Genomic DNA, 22,040 nt, shown 5'->3' with positions numbered 1-22,040 from the left:
GGGGCAGGCTGAGGGTGTTCACAGCCCCACTGGGCACCACCAGCACTGGTACTGGTGTCAGGGAAAAGGGGGTCAGGCTGCCCCAGTAACACCAGTGCCAGCCCCAGCCCTGCCTGGCTGGGCATTCCAACCCCATGACAATGCAGTCCAATAACCTGGAGCAGAGCTGAGTCTTTAAATAATTCCATTTAATCAGACTAAGTGTCACCTCACCCCACTGTGCTCTCTCCCGCAGGAGTTACAGCGCACACGGAAGCCAGAGGGGAAGCTGAGTCCTAAACCCAGCCCCACCCCCGGGCTCAGGGGGGTGCTCCAGCCTAGCAGCACTAATCCCTGCTCCCCCCCTGCCTCGGGAACACCCTCCTGGAACGCGGTGCCGACCCCCCTGGGAGCAGTGCAGGAGGTGCCTCGCTGGGTGAGACCCCCCGAGGGAGGGACAGAGCCGGGGCTGCTCCTCTGCACAGCCCCCCCCAGCCACCCCTGAGCTCACCCCGCTGGGAAAGGGAGGGAAGAGGCTAAAACCAGCAGCACTGACCCCACTGCCCTTTATTTCAGGGGAGGGTCTGCACCCTGGCCAGGAGCTCCGGCCTCAGGGGGCTCTGGGGCTGCTCCTCTGCTGCTGCCTCGATGTCTGCCATGACTGCTGCATCCCAGCACAGGCTCAGGAGGGCCGAGGGCACCTGCCACAGAGAGGCACGTTAGGGAGCCAGAAAATCATGGAATACTTCAGGCTGGAAGGCACCTTAAAGCTCAGCTTGCTCCACCCCTCCCCACCGTGGGCAGGGACACCTTCTGCTGTCCCAGCTTGCTCCAGCCTGGCCTTGGCCACTTCCAGGGATGGAGCAGCCACAGTTTCCCTGGGCTTGTAACACTCTGTGTGCCTTCCCAGAGCTGGGAAAACTTCAGCTAAAAGGGACAAGGGTGGATTTCTGCCACAAGCTCCTTCTGGGAGACGCTGCTCTGGGCTTTCCATTCACACCCTTGCCTTGCCTGTGCTGCCTTCCCTCTTTTCCCAGGGTGGATGCTCAGCCTCTGGCAGAGCTGCTGGCAACTCCTGCAGCTGCCTTTGCTCCAGGAGGGAGGTCCCTGCAGTTCCCTCCAGACTTTGAAGCCTCCAAGCAGTTTCTTGTTTGCTTGTGCTTAAAATGAGGGGGCCAGAGCACAACTTGGGGCTCTGAAAGCTGAAGACACAGAAACTTCCCCCCAGGCTCTGAGACTGTGATGGAAGGGGCTGAAGTTCCCTCTAAAAGCAGCTGAGGGATTTTGGAACAAGCTTAGGGGGGGACTCTGAACACCTCAGGACCCTGGGAAAGGCACCAGCTCAGTGTTTTTTCCACTCACCAGCCCACATTCATTGAAGGCCAAGTTCTCATCAGTCAGTTTGACCCCTCCAGGTCCCAGGAGCTCAAAGGGCAACCAGTCATCTCTGAGTGCTTCCCTCACAAAGCTGTAGAGCACAGACACTGCTTCCCGGGCATAAAAAGTCCCTGCCATGAGAAAAAACAGGTGAGGGAGTCCGGCCTTTCCCAAAAATCCAACCTTTTGGTGGCCCCTTTCGTGGGGCTCTGACTTTCTCAACTACTTCAGTGCCACACAGCCAGGCTGGCTGAACTGGAAAGGCCTCAAAGCAGAGTGCCCAGAGGAAGTTATTCAATCATTGCAAGCCCCTGCCAGGCTGTGACAAAGAGCTGGGAAAGCCTGAAGTGATTTCCAGAGTTCTGCTGGAAGATTGGAAGGGGATTTGTGCTGTTGTACAGCCTCGTGCTGGTTCCTGTGACACACTGGTCTAATGAGTCCAGCTTGTTCCCAGAGGTTTTGGGAAGAGGAGGCTTTTTAATGAGTGATGCCTTGGGATTCTTTCCACCCTAAAATCCCAACCCTGAGCAGGTGATGGAGATGGGAATTCTTGGAGAAACACCCCGCTCTGGTTTGGTGTTTTATTCCACGAGCTGTGTTAATATTCAGTTTTCTATCCCACAAGCACCCTCAGGAGGTGCCCAAAGGAAGGGTGAGGAGCCTTTTCCTCACCTTGGAGGATGTATCCGTCGGGAAAGCGCACCCGGAGCAGGGTGTAGTTGTACTTCCTCATCTCCCTCTGCTCCTCCTTCTCCCTCATGGCTCTTGTCCTCAGCATGGACGCCTTCTCCACTGCCTCTGTCCTGCGGGGAGAGACCCTTTCAGGCACCAGGGACAGGGACAAACCGGGACAACAGGGACTGGCTGGCACCCCCCGGCCCCTCCTGCTGCTCCAGGCCCTCAGGAGAGGGACAAACCCCCTCTGGCATCCCCTGGCCTTTCCTCACAGTCCAGCCCCTCAGGAGAGGAACAAACCCCTGACTGGCATCCTCTGACCCCTCCTGCTGCTCCAGCCCTTCAGGACAAACCCTTCCAGCCCCTCAGGAGAGGGACAAACCCTTCCAACCCTTCAGGACAAACCCTTCCAACCCCTCAGGAGAGGGACAAGCCCCTGGCCCCTCGTGCCAGAGCAGCCCCTCATGCCGGAGCCTCCGTTCCCTCCCCACAGCCTACATCCCCTCCCCACAACCTCCCTTCCCTCCCCACAGCCTACATCCCCTCCCCACAGCCCCCGTTCCCTCCCCACAGCCGCCGTCCCCTCCCCGCAGCCTCCCTTCCCTCCCATAGCCCCCGTTCCCTCCCCACAGCCCCCGTTCCCTCCCCACAGCCTCCATCCCTCCCCACAGCCCCCGTTCCCTCCCCACAGCCCCCGTTCCCTCCCCACAGCCCCCGTTCCCTCCCCACAGCCTCCCTTCCCTCCCCACAGCCTCCCTTCCCTCCCCACAGCCTCCATCCCTCCCCACATCCCCCGTTCCCTCCCCACAGCCTCCATCCCTCCCCACAGCCCCCGTTCCCTCCCCACAGCCCCCGTTCCCTCCCCACAGCCTCCCTTCCCTCCCCACAGCCTCCATCCCCTCCCCACAGCCTCCCTTCCCTCCCCACAGCCTCCATCCCCTCCCCACAGCCTCCCTTCCCTCCCCACAGCCTCCATCCCCTCCCCACAGCCCCCGTTCCCTCCCCACAGCCTCCATCCCTCCCCACAGCCCCCGTTCCCTCCCCACAGCCCCCGTTCCCTCCCCACAGCCTCCCTTCCCTCCCCACAGCCTCCATCCCTCCCCACATCCCCCGTTCCCTCCCCACAGCCTCCATCCCTCCCCACAGCCCCCGTTCCCTCCCCACAGCCCCCGTTCCCTCCCCACAGCCTCCCTTCCCTCCCCACAGCCTCCATCCCCTCCCCACAGCCTCCATCCCCTCCCCACAGCCTCCCTTCCCTCCCCACAGCCTCCATCCCCTCCCCACAGCCTCCCTTCCCTCCCCACAGCCTCCATCCCCTCCCCACAGCCTCCCTTCCCTCCCCACAGCCTCCATCCCCTCCCCACAGCCTCCCTTCCCTCCCCACAGCCGCCGTCCCCTCCCCGCAGCCTCTATTCCCTCCCACAGCCCCCGTTCCCTCCCCACAACCTCCATCCCTCCCCACAGCCTCCGTCCCCTCCCCACAGCCTCCATCCCTCCCCACATCCTCCATCCCCTCCCCACAGCCTCCATCCCCTCCCCACAGCCCCCGTCCCCTCCCCACAGCCTCCGTTCCCCCCTCACCGCAGCCGCTGTTCCCGGCGGATCTCCTCGGCGCTCAGGTTGTAGAAGTCGTCGGGCAGCTCGAAGCGGGCAGCCCGCGGGGAGGGCCGGAACACGCGGAGCTGCCGGTCCAGCCGGGCCCGGAGCGGCTCCGAGCTCAGCAGCTGCTCCTTGGAGTCCTTGAGCTGCTCCAGCCTGGCCAGCACCTCCTCCCTGAGCACGTAGAACTGCTCCTCGGGGCTGTCTGCAACCAGGGCTGTGCCTGAGACCCCCCGACTGCAAACCCTGCAGAGCCCACCCCCCCAAAACCACCCCAAACACTCCCTGCTGAACCCCAGCACCTGCAAACTCTGCTCCCTGAAAACCCCCTTCCCCTGGAAACCCCCTTCCCTTGAAAACCCAATTCCACTGAAAACCTCACTCCCTGCAAACCCCACTCCTTGCAAACCCCACTCCTTGCAAACCCCACTCCCTGCAAACCCCGTTCCTCCAAGACCTGCAAACTCCACTCCCTGCAAATCCCATTCCTGCAAACACTATTCCCCTGAAAACCCCACTCCCTGCAAACTCTGCTTCCAGCAAACCCCATTCCCTGCAAATCCAATTCCACTGAAAACCCCATTCCCTGCAAACCCAGTTCCCCTGCAGACCCCACTCCCTGCAAACCCCACACCAACACTCTGCCCTTCCTTGCCTTGTCCTGGAACAGGCAACGTTTTTGTCTCAAACCCCACGGCCTGGAAAAACTTGTGTGCCCCTTCCAAGCAGCTTATCCTTTCCTGGAAGGAAAGGACAGGATTTAGGTGGAGTTTGCTCCAAGCAAGGGAAACTTCCCAAGGCTGGGCAGCTGCAGGAGCCTGAGCTCACCTGAAACACCTTGTTCTGCAGTTTGATTTTCTGGTATTTCTCCTCCTCTGGATGGAGGTAGATGTTGTCCAGGTACCTGCAGGAAGAGGGAGGCACTGCATGGATCAGAGCAGGACGTGCTTTTCCAAGGTGGGACAGGAAACAGAGAGCTCAGAGTAGTTCTCACAGAGAAAAGAGGTGAGTAAAACACATCAGTGTTCTGGGGCCAACCAGCAGCTCCCAAACCTGCTGGGTTGGTGGCCCAACTCTTCACTTTAAAACACTTCCAGGATGCTGAAATTGGGTCAACTGACAGTTCAGGTGGTTCAAGAGTTCAGTTTTCTCCCCCCAAAAAAAGCCCCTTTGCCTGGAGAACAGCAAGAAAACCCACCTGGGAAGGGCCCAGCCCCCCGTGCATCCCCTGGCCCCTCCTGCTGCTCCAGCCCCTCAGGACAAACCCTGCCAGTCCCTCAGGAGAGGGACAAACCCCTGGCTGGCACCCCCTGACCCCTCCTCCCAGTCCAGCCCCTCAGGAGAGGGACAAAGCCTGGCTGGCACCCCCTGGCCTTTCCTCCTGCTCCAGCCCCTCGGGATAAACCCTTCCAGGCAGGAAAGAGAGGGATAAACCTCTGGCTGGCACTCCCTGACCCCTCCTCCTGGTCCAGCCCCTCAAGACAAACCCAGGACTAGACCAGTGCCACCAGTGCCCTCAGTCCCAGCAAGGCAGCCCCACTCACTTGGCCATGGTCTCCACGCCCACCCGGACCTTCTCCCGGTCCTTGTTGAAGGTGTGGATCTCCATGATGGAAGCAGCCACTGGATCCACGGAGAAGTGCTGGGGGAGGAGGAGAGGAGCTGGTCAGGGAGGAGCTGAGCCCAACTCAGCACCACGTTTGTTCCCCCCCCTCACAGCGGGATAAAACACCCCGTGGGTTGGGATAAAACACCCCACGGGTTGGGATAAAGGTGGTTCAACAGGTAAAGTTAAATTGTCCTGGGGGAGATTTTACAGGGAGAAGGTTGGGGAGGTCACTAGAGGGGACACAAAAGGAGTTGGAGGAGCAGGAAGGAAAGCACTCACTGCCTGGATGGCTTCCCGGAGGTGCTTTTCCTTCTGGTCTTTCCTCACGACGGCACCGGTCAAGGGGCAGATAAAATAGACCCCTGAGACAGAGGGAGCAGCTGCCCCTTCCTCCTGCTCCTAAAGGAGGGAAAACCAGACACCAAACTGAGCTTGGCTTGGGTTTGCCTGTTGTTTAACACCCTGGGAGATCCCCCCAGGGCAGGCAGGGAAGGGCAGCACCTCCCTCACCTTCTCCTCCTCGGGGAGCCCCTTCTCGCTGGCAGCTGCCTCGGCCATCAGCTCTCTCCTCACTAGGAGACACAAACCCTGGTTACAGCAGAGGCTCAGCACATTCCAGAGGCTTTGGGACAGCACAGGGGAAAGGGAACACCTGGGGAAGGGAACATGTGGGGAAGGGAACACCTGCCCAGGTGCTCTGTCCCAGCCCAAGGGCGAACATGACCCTGACCCCATTTCCAGCTCCTGGTGCCCCACCCTGGCAGTTTTCCACCCAGGAAACCCTGGGTTTTCCATCCTCGGACTCTGCCGGAGCTCCAGCCGCTCCTACCCTGGTTCTTGATGGATTCCTGGGAGCAGGAAGGCGCCTTTCCCTTGGGCTTCAGCTCGAGCCGGGCCAGCGCCGCGGCCGCCGCCATCTGAGCCTCGTCCGTCGGGGCCTGGCGGGGCTTCGGGGCCGCCTCGGCTTTTGGCTTCTCCTTGGGGGCCCTGGGAGGGGGGACACGGGCTTGGTGACCCCCCCTTCGGGATTAATTAGGGTTAATTAGGGTGTGGGTTATGGAGGGGTTAATTAGGGGGACAGGGGGACACCCCCTCTTGCGCAGGGATAACCCCAAAAGGAACGAGACACCCCATGGCCCAGCCCGGGGGGGGTCATTTATAGGCTGGGGGTTAATTAGAAAGGCATTAATTAAAAGAGGGAGGGGAGAGTCTCATTTTGGGGGGGGGATACAACACACCCCCTTCCAGGCATGACAGGGGCCCCAAAATGAACAAGACACCCCCCCCTTCCCCCAGGATAAGGGGGAATGACCCAAACCCAGGGAACACGACCCAAAACCCGGGGGAAAGGACTCAAACCCGAGGAAAACGACCCAAACATGGGGAAAACGACCCAAACTGGGGGGAAATGACCCAAACTCGAGGAAAACGACCCAAACCCGGGGATAACGACCCAAACCGGGGGATAACGACCCAAACACGAGGAAAACGACCCAACCCGGGGGATAACGACCCAAACCCGGGGATAACGCCCCAAAACCGGCCCCACGGAGCGGGGACACCGGTGACCCCCGGGGGATGTGCCGGTCCCGGTGTCCCCCGAGGGGTCCCGGGGGGTCCCGGGGATGGCGCCCGTTCCTCCCCTCCCCGTTACCGGGACGGCTCCGAGAGCTTCTGCCCGGGCCCCGCCGTCTTGAACTTCAGGTCGGCCTTGATCTCCTGGAAGAACTTGCGCATGGCGGGGCCAGGAACGCCGGCACGGGCCGGGCCGGGATCGGGAACGCCGGGACAGGCCCGGGATAGGGACGGGCCGGGATCAGGAACACCGGGCCGGGATCGGGCCGGGATCGGGAGCGCCGGGACAGCGCCGGGACGGGATCGGGAGCGCCGGGACGGGGTCGGGACGGGATCGGGAACACCGGGACAGGGCCGGGATAGGGCCGGGACGGGATCGGGAACACCGGGACAGGGTCGGGATGGGGCCGGGACGGGATCGGGAACACCGGGACAGGGTCGGGATGGGGCTCGGACGGGATCGGGAACACCGGGACGGGGTCGGGACGGGATCGGGAGCGCCGGGACAGCGCCGGGCCAGGGCCGGGATAGGGCCGGGAAGGGACCGGGAGCGCCGGGACAGCGCCGGGCCAGGGCCGGGCCCCGCCCGCCTTTCCGGCCCGCCCTCACCGTCACCGGAACGGGCCGGGCCCGGCCCCGCTCGAGCCCCGGCGGCGGGGATGGGACACACGGACCCCCCCGGAGCCCACGGCACCGCCAGGCTGCGCCCGGAGACCCCCACGGAGCCCACACCCGCACCCGCGGACCCACACAGACCTAGACCTGCACCCACGGACTCCAGACCCTCACCCACAGACCCCTCCGGTCCCCAGGCTTTCACCCACAGCCCCCAAACCTGCACCCACAGACCCCCACAGACACCAGGCACCCACTCAGGCGGCACCCACAGAACCCTCAGACCTGCACCCATGGACCCACACAGACCCCAGACCCACACCCTGAGACACCCCCCCAGTCTCCAGTCCTTCACCCCCAGACCTGCACCCCTCGACCCCAGACTCGCAGCCACAGACCCCCGTGGACCCCAGACCTGCACCCTTAGGCCTCCCCCGGTCCCCAGGCCTTCACTCACAGACCCCAGACCCACAGCCATGGACCCCCACAGACCCCAGGCTCCCCCCAGACTGCACACCCAGAGCCTCCAGGCTCCCCCAGGCTGCACCCACAGCCCCCCACGGACCCCAGACTCCCCCGAGCCTGTGCCCGCAGCCCCCACTCCACAGCCTGAGCCCCCCCAGTGCCCCCGGGAGCAGCCCCGGGCTGACCAAACCAGCCCAAAACGGGCTCTGGATCTGGGACACGGCCTGGGCTGGAGGGGCTAAAGGACACGGAGAGGGGGCTCGTGTCCCTCCCACCCCACAAAGCAGGTGGGAGATGGGCCAAGGGGCTCAAACCCTGAGGATGGACACGCACCCTGCAAGTCAGGCTGCTCCACGAGGTTTAATTCCGCAGCACAACAACAATTCCTCCTCCTGGGACACGGACACTCACTGCCGAGGAAGGGGCTGCTGTGGGCAGGATGAGGTGGACCCCCACCCCAAATGGGGGGGTCAGTGGAACAGCTCCTGGCACTGCTCCTCCGGTGGCATGGGCACAGGGATCAACCCCTGGGACACCACAGCGGCACCCAGAGCCACAAACACACGGATGAAGGAAGGATCCACAGTGGGATCCCCAGCGGGGATTCCTGGACTGAGATACAGAACCACTGGCCACTGAGCCCCCCGTGCCCACGGCACAGGAGACACCCTGGAGAACACAGAGACCCCTGAGAACTGCTGGGATGCGGCACAGATGGGATATGGCACGGACTGGATATGGCACATGCCATGGGAGGTGGCACAGCCCAGCAGGACCGAGGGCTCCCTTACAATGTGAACTCCCAACACCCCCCAGAAACCCCTCACTCCGTGAATTCCCACTGGCAAAACCTGGTGGAATTTCCTCTCAACACACCCGGGGGTTGTTCCCACACCTCCCGCAGGGCCATGACACACGCACACACACCGGGAACAGTTTCTCCCTCCGGGCGTGGTTTGGTGTTTGGGTTTTGTTCCCGTCGGGAACAGCCCGCTGTGGGCAGAGCCTGCGCTTCTGTGACCTTGCAGACAATCCAGTTTGGGTTAAACCCGGGTTAAATCCCACCCCGGGCCCCGGGGCGGCTCCTGGCGGTGTTTGCTCTGGTTTAGCTGGGCTGAGCTCAGGGTCGGGAACGGCCACCCCAGGCCGGGGGGGCCCACGGGGGCGGTGGATGGGGCAGGGTGGGGGTTTGCCCCACCCCACAGCCCCCTCCCCGTAGCCCTGGTCCCCACACTATAGCCCTGAACCCTCCCCCATAGCCCTGTGACCCCCCCTCAGTCCTCGCCCCTCACAAATGCCCTGTGACCCCCCAGCCCTGTCTCCCTCTTTATAGCCCTGTGACCCCCCCAGCCCTGTCCCCCTCCCCATAGCCCTCTGATTCCCCCCAATCCTTGTGCCTCCCATAAGCCTCCAGCCCCCTCCCCATATCCCTGTGAACTTCCTATAATATCCTTGTCCCCCCATATCCCTGTCCCCTCCCGTATCCCCGTCCCCCCCATATCCCTGTGACCCCCCCGAGCTCTGTCCCCTTCCTACAGGCCTGTCCCCCTCCCCATACACCAGACCCCCCATATCCCTCACTCCCTCCATATCCCTGTACCTCTCCCCATATCCCTGTCCCCCCCGCGTCCCCGTGACTCCCCTCCCATATCCCTGTCCCCCCATATCCCTGTTCCCCTCCTACACCCCTGTCCCCCCCACATCCCTGTGACCCCACTCCCATACCCCTGTCCCCCCCATACGCCTATCCTCCCCATACCCCTGTCCTCCCCATACCCCTGTCCCCCTCCCCATTCCCCTGTTCCCCTCCTATACCGCTGTCCCCCCATGTCCCCCCACACCCCTGTCCCCCTCCCATCCCATTCCCATCCCACTCCCCTGTCCCCATCCCGTTCCCCTCCCATTCCCCTGTCCCCCCCATGTCCCCCCACACCCCTATCCCCCTCCCATCCCGTTCCCCTCCCATTCCCTGTCCCCCCCCCATATCCCAATGTCCCCCCTCCCCTCGGCCCCGCCCCCCCCAGCGCCCCCCGCTTCGGCGCCTCCGGCGGCGCGGCCCAATCCCGTTATCCCGCCGGGCCGCCTCCTCGCTCCCATTGGCCAGAGCCGCTGATCGACACCCCCGGGGACCAACCGGCGGCGCGGCGGCGGCCGGGGGCGGGACATCCTGCGTGCCGTGCGGCGCGGGCCGCCCCCGCCGCCCGCCCGGAGCTGCCCGGAGCTGCCGCGGCCTGGGCTGGGCCTGCCCGCGCCCGGTGCCCCCCGGTGCCCCCCGGGACCGCCCGGTGCCGCCATGCCACACAGCTTCAAACCCGGAGACCTCGTCTTCGCCAAGATGAAGGGCTACCCGCACTGGCCGGCCCGGGTGAGAGACCTGCGGGGCCGCGCCGCCCCCCCCTCCAGCACCCCCTGCCCGGGGGAGGGAACGGGGGGTCCCGGACCGGGAGGGGGGTAGGAGCGGGAGGGGGGAATGGGGGTGGGATGGGGGCACGCACCGGCTGCTGTGCCCGCACGGGAGGCTCCTGTCGGGATGGAGGTGCCATAACGGTGCGTGGACCGGGATGGGGATCCCGGACCGGGATGGGGGTCCCGGACCGGGACGGAGATCCCGGTACCGGGGTGAGGGGACATGTACCGGCCCCTATCCCGGGGCAGGGGACCCTCACCGGGATGGAGATGCCATAACGGGACCCGGACCGGGATGGGGGGACGGTACTGGGATGGAGGTGCCATAACGGGACCCCTGCAGGGATGGGGTGCCCTGTGCCGGGGTGAGGGTTCCATACCGGGGATGGGGGGTCGGTACCGGGATGGAGATGCCATAATGGTGCCTGTACTGGGGTAGAAGGGTCTGTACCGGGATGGGGTGTCCCATCCTGGGATGGGGGACCCATGTCGGTGTCTCCCCTGGGATGTGGATCCTGTCCCAGCACCCGCACTGGGATGGGATGTGCTGCACTGGGATGGGGGCCCGGTACCGGTGCGGGGGCTCCCATTCTGGGATGGGAATCTCTATTCCAGCACCCACACTGGATGGGGGGCCTGGAACTGGAATGGGATGTCCTGTACTGGAATGGGGGACCCCATGGCAGCACCTGTACTGGGATGAGGGCTGAGTACTGGACAGAGATCCCATATGGACATCCCATACCGGGATGGGAGCCCTTCCCTGGGGTGGGGTCCTGCCCTGGGATGGGGGTCCCACAGCTGTACTGCACCTGGAGTTTGATCCTGGGAGGGGATCAAACAGGTGCTGTGTTGGCACCTGTACCAGGATGAAGAATCCCAGACTGGGATGGGGGTCTGGGACTGGAACTGGGGTCCCGTGCTGGTACCTGTGCTGGGAGGGGACCCGGCACCAGGCTGGGGGTCCCATCCTGGCAACTGCTCTGAGGGAGATGAGGGGGGTCCCGCACTGGGGTCTGTCCCTGGATGAGGGACCCCTGGGGCCGTGGCCTGGGGTCCCTCCCTCCAGCTGGGGTGCCCCCGACCCTGGGGTCGCCCCTCACAGTCACCCCCAGCATCCCAGCAGAGTCCTGCCCTTCACCCTCCATCCTCATCCCCATTCCCATTCCCAACTCCCGACCTGGACACCATCTGCTCTCTGTCCTCACCATGGGGGGACAGAACTGGGCTCTGTCCCCTGTTGGGGACAGCAGGGGGGACACGTTGGGTGTGACACGGGTGGGGGGCTGCCGTGAGTGCTCGGGGGGTGCTGGTGCTGTTCGTGGGGGTTCTCTGGGTGGGGACAGCTGGTCCCGCTGCAGGGTGACAGCGTTGTTGTGCCGCGGTGCTGCCGGGAGGAGCGGGAGCTGCTTTGGGATGCGCTCGGAGGGGGACTGCCGGGCGTCCCAGGCGAGGCGGGTTCATCCTCTGAACGTGTCCCGTGGGAAGGGACCGGCAGGTGGAACCCGTGCGGGATCGGGGAAGCTCCGGGCGCCGGAGCCGACACTGCTTTGGCCGCGCCGTGCCGGGAGATGCGGGCTGCCGGGAGATGCGGGCTGCCGGGAGATGCGGGATGCCGGGAGATGCGGGATGCCGGGAGATGCGGGATGCCGGGAGATGCGGGATGCCGGGATACCACCTCCTCCTCCTCCCAGGAGAGCCCTCGCGCCGCTGCAACCCCTCTGCTTTAGCTCGCTTGCTTTTTTTGGGGAAGGGTCCCCCCCGCCCCGAAGACCTCCCCGGCACCCCGGGGCTCCCCCCGCCCGCCCGGAGCACAGAAGACGGGGGTGGCCCCGCTCATCCCGGGGCTATTCCTGCAGCCGGGAAGGACCCTCGGGCCGCTCAGCAATCGCCCCCCACGCCCTGCCGGGGCTCCCCTCGGTCCCTCGGGGCGATGGATCTCTGGGGAGTAGCACGTGGAGAGACGACCCCGCGCCGAGCTCTGCCCGGACCCCTCCGGTTACTCTTGCAGAGATCCCGCCGGGATCCCTCAGGGACTCTGATCCATGGCCAGGGCTCTCTTGCCACCAACAGGGACCCCGATCCAGCCCCTGATCCATGGCCAGGGACCCCGATCCCCAGCCAGGGGCTTCCTTGCCGCGGGTGCCGGAGGCCGACGCCGCTTTGCCGGGGCTTGAGGACGTTGTCGCCGCTCTGTGTCACCGCCCTGTGTCACCGCCCTGTGTCACCGCCCCTGTCTGACCACCCCCCTGCTTTGGGTTTCCTTTCAGATCGATGACATCGCGGACGGCGCCGTGAAACCCCCCCCGAACAAGTACCCCATCTTCTTCTTCGGCACCCACGAGACGTAAGCGCCGCCCCCGTGCCCTGTGAGGCCCCGTGCCCTGTGCCCCGGCCTCACCTCTGCTTTGTGTGTCTCTCTCCTTCAGAGCCTTCTTGGGCCCTAAAGATCTGTTCCCTTACGAAAAGTACAAAGACAAATATGGCAAACCCAACAAGAGGAAAGGCTTCAACGAGGGGCTGTGGGAAATCCAGAACAACCCTCACGCCAGTTACAGTGCCCCTGCGGTGAGTGCGGGCCGGGCGGGGGGGCTGCCAGGACCCTCCATCCCTCCAGCTCGCCCTCTGCTCCTCTCTCTGCTTCTCCTTTGCTGCTGATGCGCTTCCAGCTTGGCTTCCTCGGGGTGGAATTAGCTCCCCTTCGCTTCCCTGCCCTCTCCCCTGCTCTTGGACTCCGCTCTCCTCCTCCGGACGGTGCTTTTGCCAGCGGGGTTTTGCTTTGCGGTGCTCGCCTGAAATCGTGGAGGTTTTGTGAGCTTGAGGCTTGCTCGTCCTGGACTGTTGGGCAGTCCCCTTTTCCATCCTTTTCCGAGGTTCTGAGCCCTCCACTGGGATTCAGGGAGATGGTTCTTTACCAGCTGCTCGTGGGGGCATCTTGTGACCACAGTTGTGGTGCGATGTATCGTAGGACGATTGTCTGGCGTTGTAGGGAGTCGGGCTGGAGAGGCAGAGGAAGGTTTTTGAGGTGAGCAACAAGGTCCAGGTCTTGAGATCAGGGAATGAGCTGCCTTGGCTCCGGTGAGGAGCCAGGATGTGGTTGGAGGAGCTCTGGGAGATGGTTGCACCCCGAGCTCTGGATGTGGGGTGAGGTGACACCGTGGCGGTGCTTGAAAACTTGGAGCTTGGTGGTGGTGAAGGAAGCACCTGCCCTGGCCAGGAATCCACCAGGAACTCCCATCAGGGATAGGGACCTTCTGTGACTGAGGGGTCACCAGCACCAACCGCGTCCTGCGGGCAGAAGGAGCAGGAGGAGACTGAAATAGAGGTTTTCCTTGGTTTTGAGGCCTGAGTGAAGCGAGGTGCCAGGACCAGTCAAGGGCAAGGAGAGGCTTTCCCAGCAGCTGGAAGGATCCAGGCTTTAGGAACACCGGTTCCCCAGAAGATGGAAGTTGGGGTTTGATGTCCCTGCGTGAGGAACCTGCTGCTGGGCTGGAGAAACGAGGAGACCTTCAGGGAGCAGGACACAGGAGATGCCAACTGGGAAGAGCGTGGTGGCCACCTGGACTCCTTGTACAGCCCTTTCCCACGGGAAGAGGATGGGAAGAGGCCTGATCCAGGTGGAGGAAGGGGAACGGCCGCTCCCTGACGCCGAAGGAGAGACCGAACCCAGGCACCCTCGCTTGTCTGGCGCCGTCAGGGCCGGGGAGGGCTGGGGGCTGCTCCAGGGATTTTGGATGAGGGGAAGAGGGCAGTGAGCTGGGGAATCCAGGAGCGTGTGGCTGGTGCTCTCAGGGTGGCGTGTGAGGGGCTGTGGGATCAGAAGGGGGTCTCAGCAGTGCTCCCGTGGGCGGGGGGGTTTGTGTTTTCCAAAGGGATCCGTGCTGGGAGGGGAGGCTGCTCTGCACGCACAGCTCTGCCATCCTTCACTCCCCACCCTTCGTGCCCCCTCTCCCCTCCTCTCCTCTCCTGCCCCCCCAGAACGCCCCCCAGGCCCCTCTAACTGGGCTCTGCTCCCGCTGTCCGTAGCCCGCCAGCTCCTCCGACAGCGACGTCCCCGACAACGACCCCATGGCGGGGAGCGACGCCGGGGAGGACGAGGAGGACTCTGCCATGGCCACCCTGCCCACGGAGAAGGTGGAGAGCGACGAGGACTCGGATCGGGGCAGCGACCACAGCGGGCTCAAGAGGAAACCCTTGGCCATGAAGGTGGGTGTGGGCTGGGGACGGGAGAGGGACCCGCCCAGGGACACCCTGGGGCTTCCCTTAAACCCACTGGGGTGGAAAGGGGTGAAGAAACCAATTCCCTCTGGCTTCCCTCTGGATTTCTGGTGGGAAACAGCATCCAGCCTGTTTTTTGGGGGGTCTCAGGATGCCCGTGGGATGGTGGGATGGCCACTGGTGGAGGTTGCAGCCCGGAGGAGAATCCAGAGGTGTGCACGTGGCTGTTCTTGCAGGGACGCTTGGGAAGAGCTGGAAGAAAGCCTTTCCTGGGAAACATTTGGCTTTCCATGGTGGGTGGGGAGGGAGTGGGCTTCTCTCATCTCGTCCTCTCTCCCGTCCCAGATGCCGCCGGTGACAAAACGGCCTCGGAAATCCTCCAGTGACCTGGACCAGGGCAGCCCCTCCGGGACGGAAGAGGAGAACTCGGAGACGTCTTCCGAGTCAGAAAAGAACAGTGACCAGGTGCTGAGGGGGGTGTGGGATACACTGCTGGGCTGGGGGGGAGAGGGCTGGAGGGAGAGCACCCCCCTGGGCTTGGGGGAGCCTGGCTGGCTCTGCCAACACTGTGAGGCTGTTCCTGTTCTCCCGCAGGATTTCACTCCCGAGAAGAAGCCGGTGGCCAGGGCCCCGCGGAGGATCCCGGCAGGGGGGAGGAAGAAGAAGGTAAAGGACCCCCAGCCTGAGGGAGGCTGGAGAGGAGTCGGGGTCTGTGCTGTGGGGAGGGGGAGAAGGGGGTGGTGGGGCCGTGCCGGGGGTTGGAGCACCCAGAGGGACCTCACTGACCCCTCAGTGACTGCTGGGATTTGGGGGGCTGCTGGGATTTGGGGTGCAGCTGGGATTAGGGCACTGATAGGATTGGGGTGCTAATGGGATTCAGGGCAGTGCTGGGATTGGGGTGTTTATGGGATTCAGGGCACTGCTGGGATTTGGGTGTTGCTGGTTTTAGGGCACTGCTGGGGCTCAGGGTGTTCTGGGTTTAGGGCACTGTTGGGGCTCAGGGTGTTCTGGTTTTGGGGCACTGTTGGGGCTCAGGGTGTTCTGGGTCTGGGGCATTGCTGGGGCTCAAGGTGTTCTGTGTTTGGGGTGCTGCTGGGGCTCAGGGTGTTCTGGGTTTGGGGTGTTTTTGGGGCTCAGGGTGTTCTGGGTCTGGGGCACTGCCACCCCAGTGCCACCCTCCATCCCAGCCCCTCTCTCTGCCTGCAGAAAGTGGAGTCTGGCTCTGACTCTGACTCCAAAGTGGACTCGGACCTGGAGGTGGGAAATGCCACCATGGACATGACCAAGTCCGACTCCAACTCCGACTCGGACTCGGACGTGTCGGTGAAAAAGGCGCCGCGGGGCCGCAAGCCAGGTGAGCCAGGGGGCTGTCCTGCCCTCTCCAACTCCTTGGGATGGGGACATGGGATGTCAGGGGCTCCCAAGGCTCTGGGATCAACTCCTGTTGTGGGCACATCCCATATCCCTGCCCCTCTGCCCCCAGTTTGGGGCTGTTTTAACAGAGAGACCCCCCCAGGGCTCCTGCTGAAGAGTGTGGGATATCAGGGGCTCCCAGGGCTCTGGGATCTCCTCGTTTGTGGGCACACCCCACATCCCTGAACCCCTCTGCCCCCCAGTTTAAGGCTGTTTTAACAGACCCCCAGGGCTCCTGCTGATCCTGTCCCCGTTGTCTTGCAGCCGAGAAACCCCCCCCCAAGCCCCGGGGCAGGAAACCGAAGCCCGAGCGGGTCCCCACCAGCTCCAGCAGCGACAGGTGAGGTCGGATGGGCCACCAGGACAGCGGGACAGCCTCGGGGCTGGGCTGGAGGGTCACCCCCTCCCTGCCACCCTGTGCCCTGTGCCCGGCAGTGACAGCGACAGCGACGTGGATCGCATCAGCGAGTGGAAGAGGAGGGACGAGGAGCGGCGGCGGGAGCTGGAGGAGAAGAGGAAGAGGGAGCAGGAGGAGGAGATCCGGCGGCTGCGGGAGCAGGAGAAGGAGGAGAAGGAGAGGAGGAAGGAGAAGGCGGAGAAGGGCGAGGAGGGGCGCTCGGACTCGGACAGCAGCGCCGAGGATGAGGTGGCCAAAAAGGGCCGGAGGGGCCGGGCCAAGGCCGCGTCCTCCTCGGACTCGGAGCTGGAGCCGGAGAAGGAGGTGAGTGTGGAGCCAGCAGGGACCTGCTCTCCTCACCCTGGGTTACCCTGGGGTTGCCCCCACAGTCTTGGGGAGGGCTGTGTGTCCACAGGCACATCCCTGCCTTGCCATGGCAGCTCTTCCCCTGGCCCAGGACGCCCCATCCAGCTGTGGCCTCACATCTGGCACGGGCTGCCCAGGGAAGCTGTGGCTGCCCCTTCCCTGGAAGTGTCCAAAACCAGGTTGAAGCAGCCTGGGATAGTGGAAGGTGTCCCTGGCAGAGTGTGGAACGGGATGGGCTTTAAGGTCCCTTCCAACCCAAACCATTCCACGGTCTCCAAGGTGCTTTTCCTCCCACCACAGTTGTGGGATTTGCTCCTCCTGGAGCCTGTGGAAGCACCAACCAGGCTTGGCTGGAGCACAGGGAAGGGTTGCACAGGGCTCTTGGCAACCAGTGGCTCTTTTACCTGACCAGTTCCTCCCTGTGGAGGGGACTGGGGAGCTGGGAAAGCAGCACAGAGATCTGGAGGTGACACTGTGCCACAGCTGTGGGGTGACCACGTGCCATGGGGGTGACCCTGGGCTGTGTCCATGGCTGTGGGGTGACCATGTGTCTGTGGGGTGACCATGTGTCTGTGGGGTGACACTGTGGCCATGGGGTGACACTGTGCTGTGGCAATGGGATGACCATGTGGCCGTGTCCATGGCTGTAGGGTGACCATGTGCCATGGCTGTGGGGTGACTGTGGTGGGTGGGTGACAGTGTGGCCATGGGATGACCATGTGGCCATGAATGACCATGGGGTGACCATGGGCCATGGGGTGACACTGTGCCATGTCCATGGGGTGTCCCTGTCCATGGGGTGTCCATGTCCATGGGGCAACCTCGTGCTGTGGGGTGACACTGTGCTGTGGCCATGGGGTGTCCATGTCCATGGGGTGACACTGTGCTGTGGCCATGGGGTGTCCATGTCCCTGGGGTGTCTATGCCCATGGAGTGACACTGTGCCATGCCCACGGGGTGTCCATGCCCACGGGGTGTCCATGCCCACGGGGTGAGGCTGTGCCATGTCCATGGAGTGGCCGTGCCCACGGGGTGTCCATGCCCAGGGGGTGAGGCCATACTGTGTCCACAGGGCGTCCATGTCCACAGGGTGTCCATGCCCATGGGGTCTCCATGTCCATGGGGTGAGGCTGTGCCATGCCCATGGGGTGTCCATGCACACAGGGTGTCCATGTCCCTGGGGTGTCCATGCCGAGGGGGTGAGGCCGTGCTGTGTCCACAGGGTGTCCATGCCCACAGGGTGTCCATGCCCACAGGGTGTCCATGTCCGTGGGGTGAGGCTGTGCCATACCCATGGGGTGTCCATGTCCATGGGGTCTCCATGCCCACGGGGTGAGGCTGTGCCATGTCCCTGGGGTGTCCATGTCCCTGGGGTGTCCATGCCCACAGGGTGTCCATGCCCACGGGGTGTCCATGCCCATGGGGTGAGGCTGTGCCATGTCCCTGGGGTGTCCATGCCCACAGGGTGTCCATGCCCAGGGGGTGTCCCTCCCACGGGCTGAGGCTGTGCCATGCCCAGGGGGTGTCCATGTCTGTGGGGTGAGGCTGTGCCATGTCCCTGGGGTGTCCATGCCCAGGGGGTGTCCCTCCCACGGGGTGAGGCTGTGCCATGTCCCTGGGGTGTCCATGTCCCTGGGGTGTCCCTGCCCAGGGGGTGTCCCTCCCACGGGCTGAGGCCGTGCCGTGGCCGTGCCATCCCCGCCGCAGCGGGCAGGGCCGTGCCGCTCTCCCTGCATTGTTCTCTCCTCCAAGGTAAAGAAGCCGGCGAAGAAACAGCCCTCGGAGTTGTCAAGGAAACCAAATCAGAAGGAGAAGAGGGGCCGAGCAGAGGAGAAGCCACGGAGCAAGTCAGCATCTCCTCCTCCCCCCTCCCTCCCTTCCCTCCATCCCCTGGGAATGGGGTGTCCCTGGGCTGGGGATGGGGCTCCCTGGGGCTGCAGCACCCACAGAGGGGCTGGGTTTGTCCCTCCCCTCCTTCTCCCGAGCCCAAGGGGTGCAGGAGGTGTTGGGGGTTACCAGGATGGCATTCCCTGGTGTTCCCTTTTCCTGGCTGCATTCCCAGGAATGGGGCACAGGGGAGCTGGGACCTGGGGGTGAGTGTGGCTGGGGGGCAGCAGGGCACTTGGGGTGCTCCAGGCAGTGCCACGAGCCTTGGTAGCCCAGTGGCAAGCTGGGGGTTCACCACAACCCTCTTCCCTTTCCCTCCACAGACCCTTGAAAGTGGAACGAGGCCGGAAGAAATCCGACCCCATCCCTGAAAGGAGGATGGAGAAGAAAAAGGGTGAGAGAGCCACTGCTTCCCTCCATGGAGGGGAGGAGAGGGAGGGAAGGGATCCAGGGGTGGTTCCAGGGATGGATGTGTCCCATAGGGAACAGTGAGGTTGTTCCAGGGCCTTTCCCGGGATGGCATCAGGGAACATTTACGGTGCAGAGACACTGAGCCCCCCTCCCTGTGTTGGGCCACCCCAGTCCTCTCTGAAGAGCTCCCTGGGGCTCTGCTGACCTTGGAGGTGCAGGAGGACACCAGACCCTGGCTGGGGGGGGAGACCCAGGTGGATCCCGGGCTCTGGGCAGTGCCAGGGCCTCCCCTGGTGTCCTGATCCCTCGGCCTGTCTCTGTCCCTGCTCCAGAGCCCACGGTGGAGGAGAAGCTGCAGAAGCTGCACAGTGAGGTCAAGTTTGCCCTGAAGGTGGATAACCCGGTGAGTGCTGGGCTGCAGTGCCAGGGCTGCTCCTCCTCCTCCCTTCTGGCCGTGCTGGGAGCTCCCTGGGTGCCCTGGGGGACACTCCTGAGCCCGGTGCCACCCGGTGCCACCCCGCAGGACATCAAGCGGTGTCTGAACGCGCTGGAGGAGCTGGGGACGCTCCAGGTCACCTCCCACATCCTCCAGAAGCACACGGACGTGGTGGCCACGCTGAAGAAGGTAGAGCAGAGGGCTCAGTCCCTCCCTGGAGCTGGTGTGGGGCCCCCCTCACCCCCCCCCAGGCTCTAAGGGGGTCTCTCCTCCCGCTCCCCGGGGCAGATCCGGCGCTACAAAGCCAACAAGGACGTGATGGAGAAAGCTGCCGAGGTCTACACCCGCTTGAAGTCCCGTGTGCTGGGACCAAAGCTGGAGGCCCTCCAGAAAGCCAACAAAGCCGGGCCTGAGAAGGACAAGGGGGAGGCAGAGAAGGGCCCGGAGAAGCTGCCGGGAGCGGGAGCGGAGGCGCGGAACGAGAAGGGGGAGGAGGAGGAGGAGGAGACAAACGCTGGTAACGCTCCCTGAACGCCCCTGGGCGGGATCCTGAGGCCCTTCCCGGGGTGTGTCCCATCCCACTGGGGAGCAGGGACACGGGGAGGTGGCTCTGGGCCTGGGTGGTGGAGGGATCAGCCCCTCCAGGCCCTGCTTTGCCCGAGTGCCAGGGGTGGGAAAGGGCTGGGCGTGGAGTGCTGGCGCAGCGAGGGCAGAGGGCAAACCTCGGGCCCCACGCCCGGGCTCTGGGGGCCTCCAGGCTGGATTTTGGCCCAGGATGGTTCCTCCCTGCCAGCCTGAGCTCTGCTCCAACAGGGGAATGTAGAGATGTCCTTGGACACCGGCTCAGGCCCTTGCCCAGGCAACTGGTGACTGGGATCTTCCACCCTCGGAGCCAGGACGGCCCAGGGGTGCTGCAAGAGCATTCCTGGAGGAACTGCCAGGGAAAATCCACCCTGGGCTGGGGGGTGGAGGTTTTGAGGCCCTTCTTGCTGCATCTCTTGGGCTCAACCAGGCCCGGGGTCCCCTCGGGCTCAGTTGGGTGTCTGGGGACAACCTGTGGCTGTGGATCCTTGGCCCACTTGGGTTGGGATGGACAAGAGGCTCCAAGTGCCTGAGCCTCTCTCTCTTTTCCCTGTCAGACCTGCCAGGTCCTGTGAACGGCGAGTCCCTGTCCCAAAAATCAGAGGGCACAGAGGAGAAGGACAAAAGCCAAGGGGTGGGAGCTGCAGAGCCGGAGGCGCCCGAGGAGCCCCACAACAAGTGAGTGTGGGGGGCTGGGGCTGCCTGTGACCCACTGGGCTCTTCCCAGGGTGATCCAGGGGGACCTGGGGGCCCTGTCAGGGTTTTCCCAGCCTGGGAAAGAACTGGGGTGTGGGATTGTCTCCCCCAGCAGCGTGCAGGACTATCCCAAGGCCGAGCGAGCCGGGCCGGAGCGGGAGCCGGAGGCTGCGGAGGACACGGAGGAGAGCTGAGGGAACAGCTCCCACCTGGAGCAGGAGGAGGAGGAAGAGGAGGAGGAGGAGGAGAGGCTGGGAAGGGAGACCAGCCTGTGCCTCATCTCCTGCTGGAGTCACTTCCCTGAGTCACACGTAGCCAATGTCCTTGGTCTTGTCCCGTGTCCCTGCGGAGGCACCGCCCGTGGGGGGGCTGTGCTGGTGTCTGTATTTGTCCCCCCCTCCCTTTTTATTATTTTGATTTTATTTTGTTGGGTTGTTTGTTTGTTTTTTTTTTTTTGGTTGTTTTATTTTTGTTTTGTTTGTTTTTTGGGTTTTTTTCTTTTTTTTTTTGCCCTCCTACCTAATTTCTCGTGATTTCGACCGACATGAAATGAATATAAAGGGTTTTCTAATGAAAAACATCAGGAGCTCCCCCCGAGTCTCTTTGTGCTTGGGATGAGGGGAGGGAAGGGTTTGGGGCTGGAAAACACTCCAGTGGGTCCCCAAATTCCCTCTGGACCAGGACCAGGCTGCCATGGATGTCCCTGGCTGGGCTGGGCAGCCAAACTTGGCCCCTTTGCTGAGCTCTTCCTCAGCTCCAAGGGCTGCTCCAAGCCCTTTTTCCCACCATCCTCCTCCTCCCTCCAGCCAGAGGGAGCTGCTGGAGCTGGATCCTTCTGCCCCAGGGGCAGCAGGAGGGCTGGGCACCAACTTTTGGGGTAAAACCAGAATAAAACCGGTGTGTTCTCTCCTAAGTGCCCCAGGAAGGGACTCGGGGCATCCTCCTGCCCCGTGCTGGGCACCAGCTCTGGCTCTTGGTCTCTTTGCTCTTTTGCAACAGCTCCAGAGCTTTTTTTTTTCCAGGTCCAACAAAGACATTCCCAGCTCCTCTTTGTGCCCAGACCCCGAGGGAGGATCCCCAGCCCCCCTTTTGGAGGCTTGGCTTTTTCCAAGGGCTGATTTCACAAAACCCAAATAAAACCCCAGAAAAAATCCCCCCACACACCATGTGCCTCTTGCCCAACTGCCTGGAGTGGGAGGAGGTTTTTCCAGAGGGTCAGCCCCATCCTTGGGATGGGAAAGATGTGGGGGCAACCCAGACCCCAAGAGTGGGACATCCCCCTGGCTCAGGGGGGTTTGGGGGTGGATGTGGGGGGGACACACCCCATGTCCAGC

At 63.6% G+C, this 22,040-nt stretch overlaps 2 protein-coding genes across 11 annotated transcripts; one reads left to right on the top strand and one right to left on the bottom strand.

Moving 5' to 3' along the window:
* Positions 1-173: 173 nt before the first annotated feature.
* On the bottom strand, positions 174-7,338 carry UBXN6 (UBX domain protein 6). Of its 6 annotated transcripts, none has more exons than XM_051810489.1 (11): positions 6,894-7,338; positions 6,069-6,259; positions 5,750-5,811; positions 5,519-5,638; positions 5,175-5,272; positions 4,459-4,534; positions 4,286-4,370; positions 3,613-3,835; positions 2,029-2,159; positions 1,342-1,487; positions 174-680 (listed from the first exon to the last, which is right to left on the bottom strand). In XM_051810489.1, the coding sequence occupies exons 1-11, from the start codon at positions 6,974-6,976 to the stop codon at positions 552-554; spliced, it is 1,344 nt and encodes a 447-aa protein (XP_051666449.1). In that variant the 5' UTR covers positions 6,977-7,338; the 3' UTR covers positions 174-551. The 6 variants fall into 6 exon arrangements, with proteins under 6 accessions (XP_051666449.1, XP_051666450.1, XP_051666452.1 ...); XM_051810490.1 differs by having other exon boundaries at positions 6,069-6,226; positions 6,894-7,336; XM_051810492.1 differs by lacking the exon at positions 6,894-7,338 and adding an exon at positions 6,713-6,850 and having other exon boundaries at positions 6,069-6,226.
* Positions 7,339-10,072: 2,734 nt separating this feature from the next.
* On the top strand, positions 10,073-21,284 carry HDGFL2 (HDGF like 2). Of its 5 annotated transcripts, none has more exons than XM_051810482.1 (16): positions 10,073-10,259; positions 12,571-12,647; positions 12,730-12,868; positions 14,327-14,506; positions 14,864-14,983; positions 15,113-15,184; positions 15,725-15,872; positions 16,196-16,271; positions 16,367-16,652; positions 18,453-18,541; positions 18,905-18,975; positions 19,325-19,395; positions 19,516-19,617; positions 19,717-19,945; positions 20,568-20,688; positions 20,819-21,284. In XM_051810482.1, the coding sequence occupies exons 1-16, from the start codon at positions 10,188-10,190 to the stop codon at positions 20,898-20,900; spliced, it is 1,935 nt and encodes a 644-aa protein (XP_051666442.1). In that variant the 5' UTR covers positions 10,073-10,187; the 3' UTR covers positions 20,901-21,284. The 5 variants fall into 5 exon arrangements, with proteins under 5 accessions (XP_051666442.1, XP_051666441.1, XP_051666440.1 ...); XM_051810481.1 differs by having other exon boundaries at positions 18,447-18,541; positions 20,822-21,284; XM_051810480.1 differs by having other exon boundaries at positions 18,447-18,541.
* The last annotated feature ends 756 nt before the right edge of the window (positions 21,285-22,040 follow it).

Source organism: Manacus candei, unplaced genomic scaffold (assembly GCF_025592945.1).
Source record: "Manacus candei isolate 608988 ecotype Guabito, Panama unplaced genomic scaffold, ASM2559294v1 h1tg000078l, whole genome shotgun sequence".
In the NCBI taxonomy this organism is placed as follows: domain Eukaryota; kingdom Metazoa; phylum Chordata; class Aves; order Passeriformes; family Pipridae; genus Manacus; species Manacus candei.
The sequence above is the reverse complement of the archived record's forward strand: the minus strand, read 5'-3'. Positions and strand labels throughout refer to the sequence as shown.

What these genes read in the sequence shown, in the direction of transcription:
- UBXN6 (XM_051810489.1), bottom strand. Translation starts at nt 6,976, where the DNA reads ATGCGCAAGTTCTTCCAGGAGATCAAGGCCGACCTGAAGTTCAAGACG. An exon ending in TCCGGGAAGCCATCCAGGCA is followed by an intron (nt 5,273 to 5,518) that starts GTGAGTGCTTTC and finishes CTCCTCCCCCAG; the next exon opens with CACTTCTCCGTGGATCCAGT. An exon ending in TGCAGAACAAGGTGTTTCAG is followed by an intron (nt 4,371 to 4,458) that starts GTGAGCTCAGGC and finishes CTTTCCTTCCAG; the next exon opens with GAAAGGATAAGCTGCTTGGA.
- HDGFL2 (XM_051810480.1), top strand. Translation starts at nt 10,188, where the DNA reads ATGCCACACAGCTTCAAACCCGGAGACCTCGTCTTCGCCAAGATGAAG. An exon ending in CAGAAAAGAACAGTGACCAG is followed by an intron (nt 14,984 to 15,112) that starts GTGCTGAGGGGG and finishes GTTCTCCCGCAG; the next exon opens with GATTTCACTCCCGAGAAGAA. An exon ending in CCCTGAAGGTGGATAACCCG is followed by an intron (nt 19,396 to 19,515) that starts GTGAGTGCTGGG and finishes GCCACCCCGCAG; the next exon opens with GACATCAAGCGGTGTCTGAA.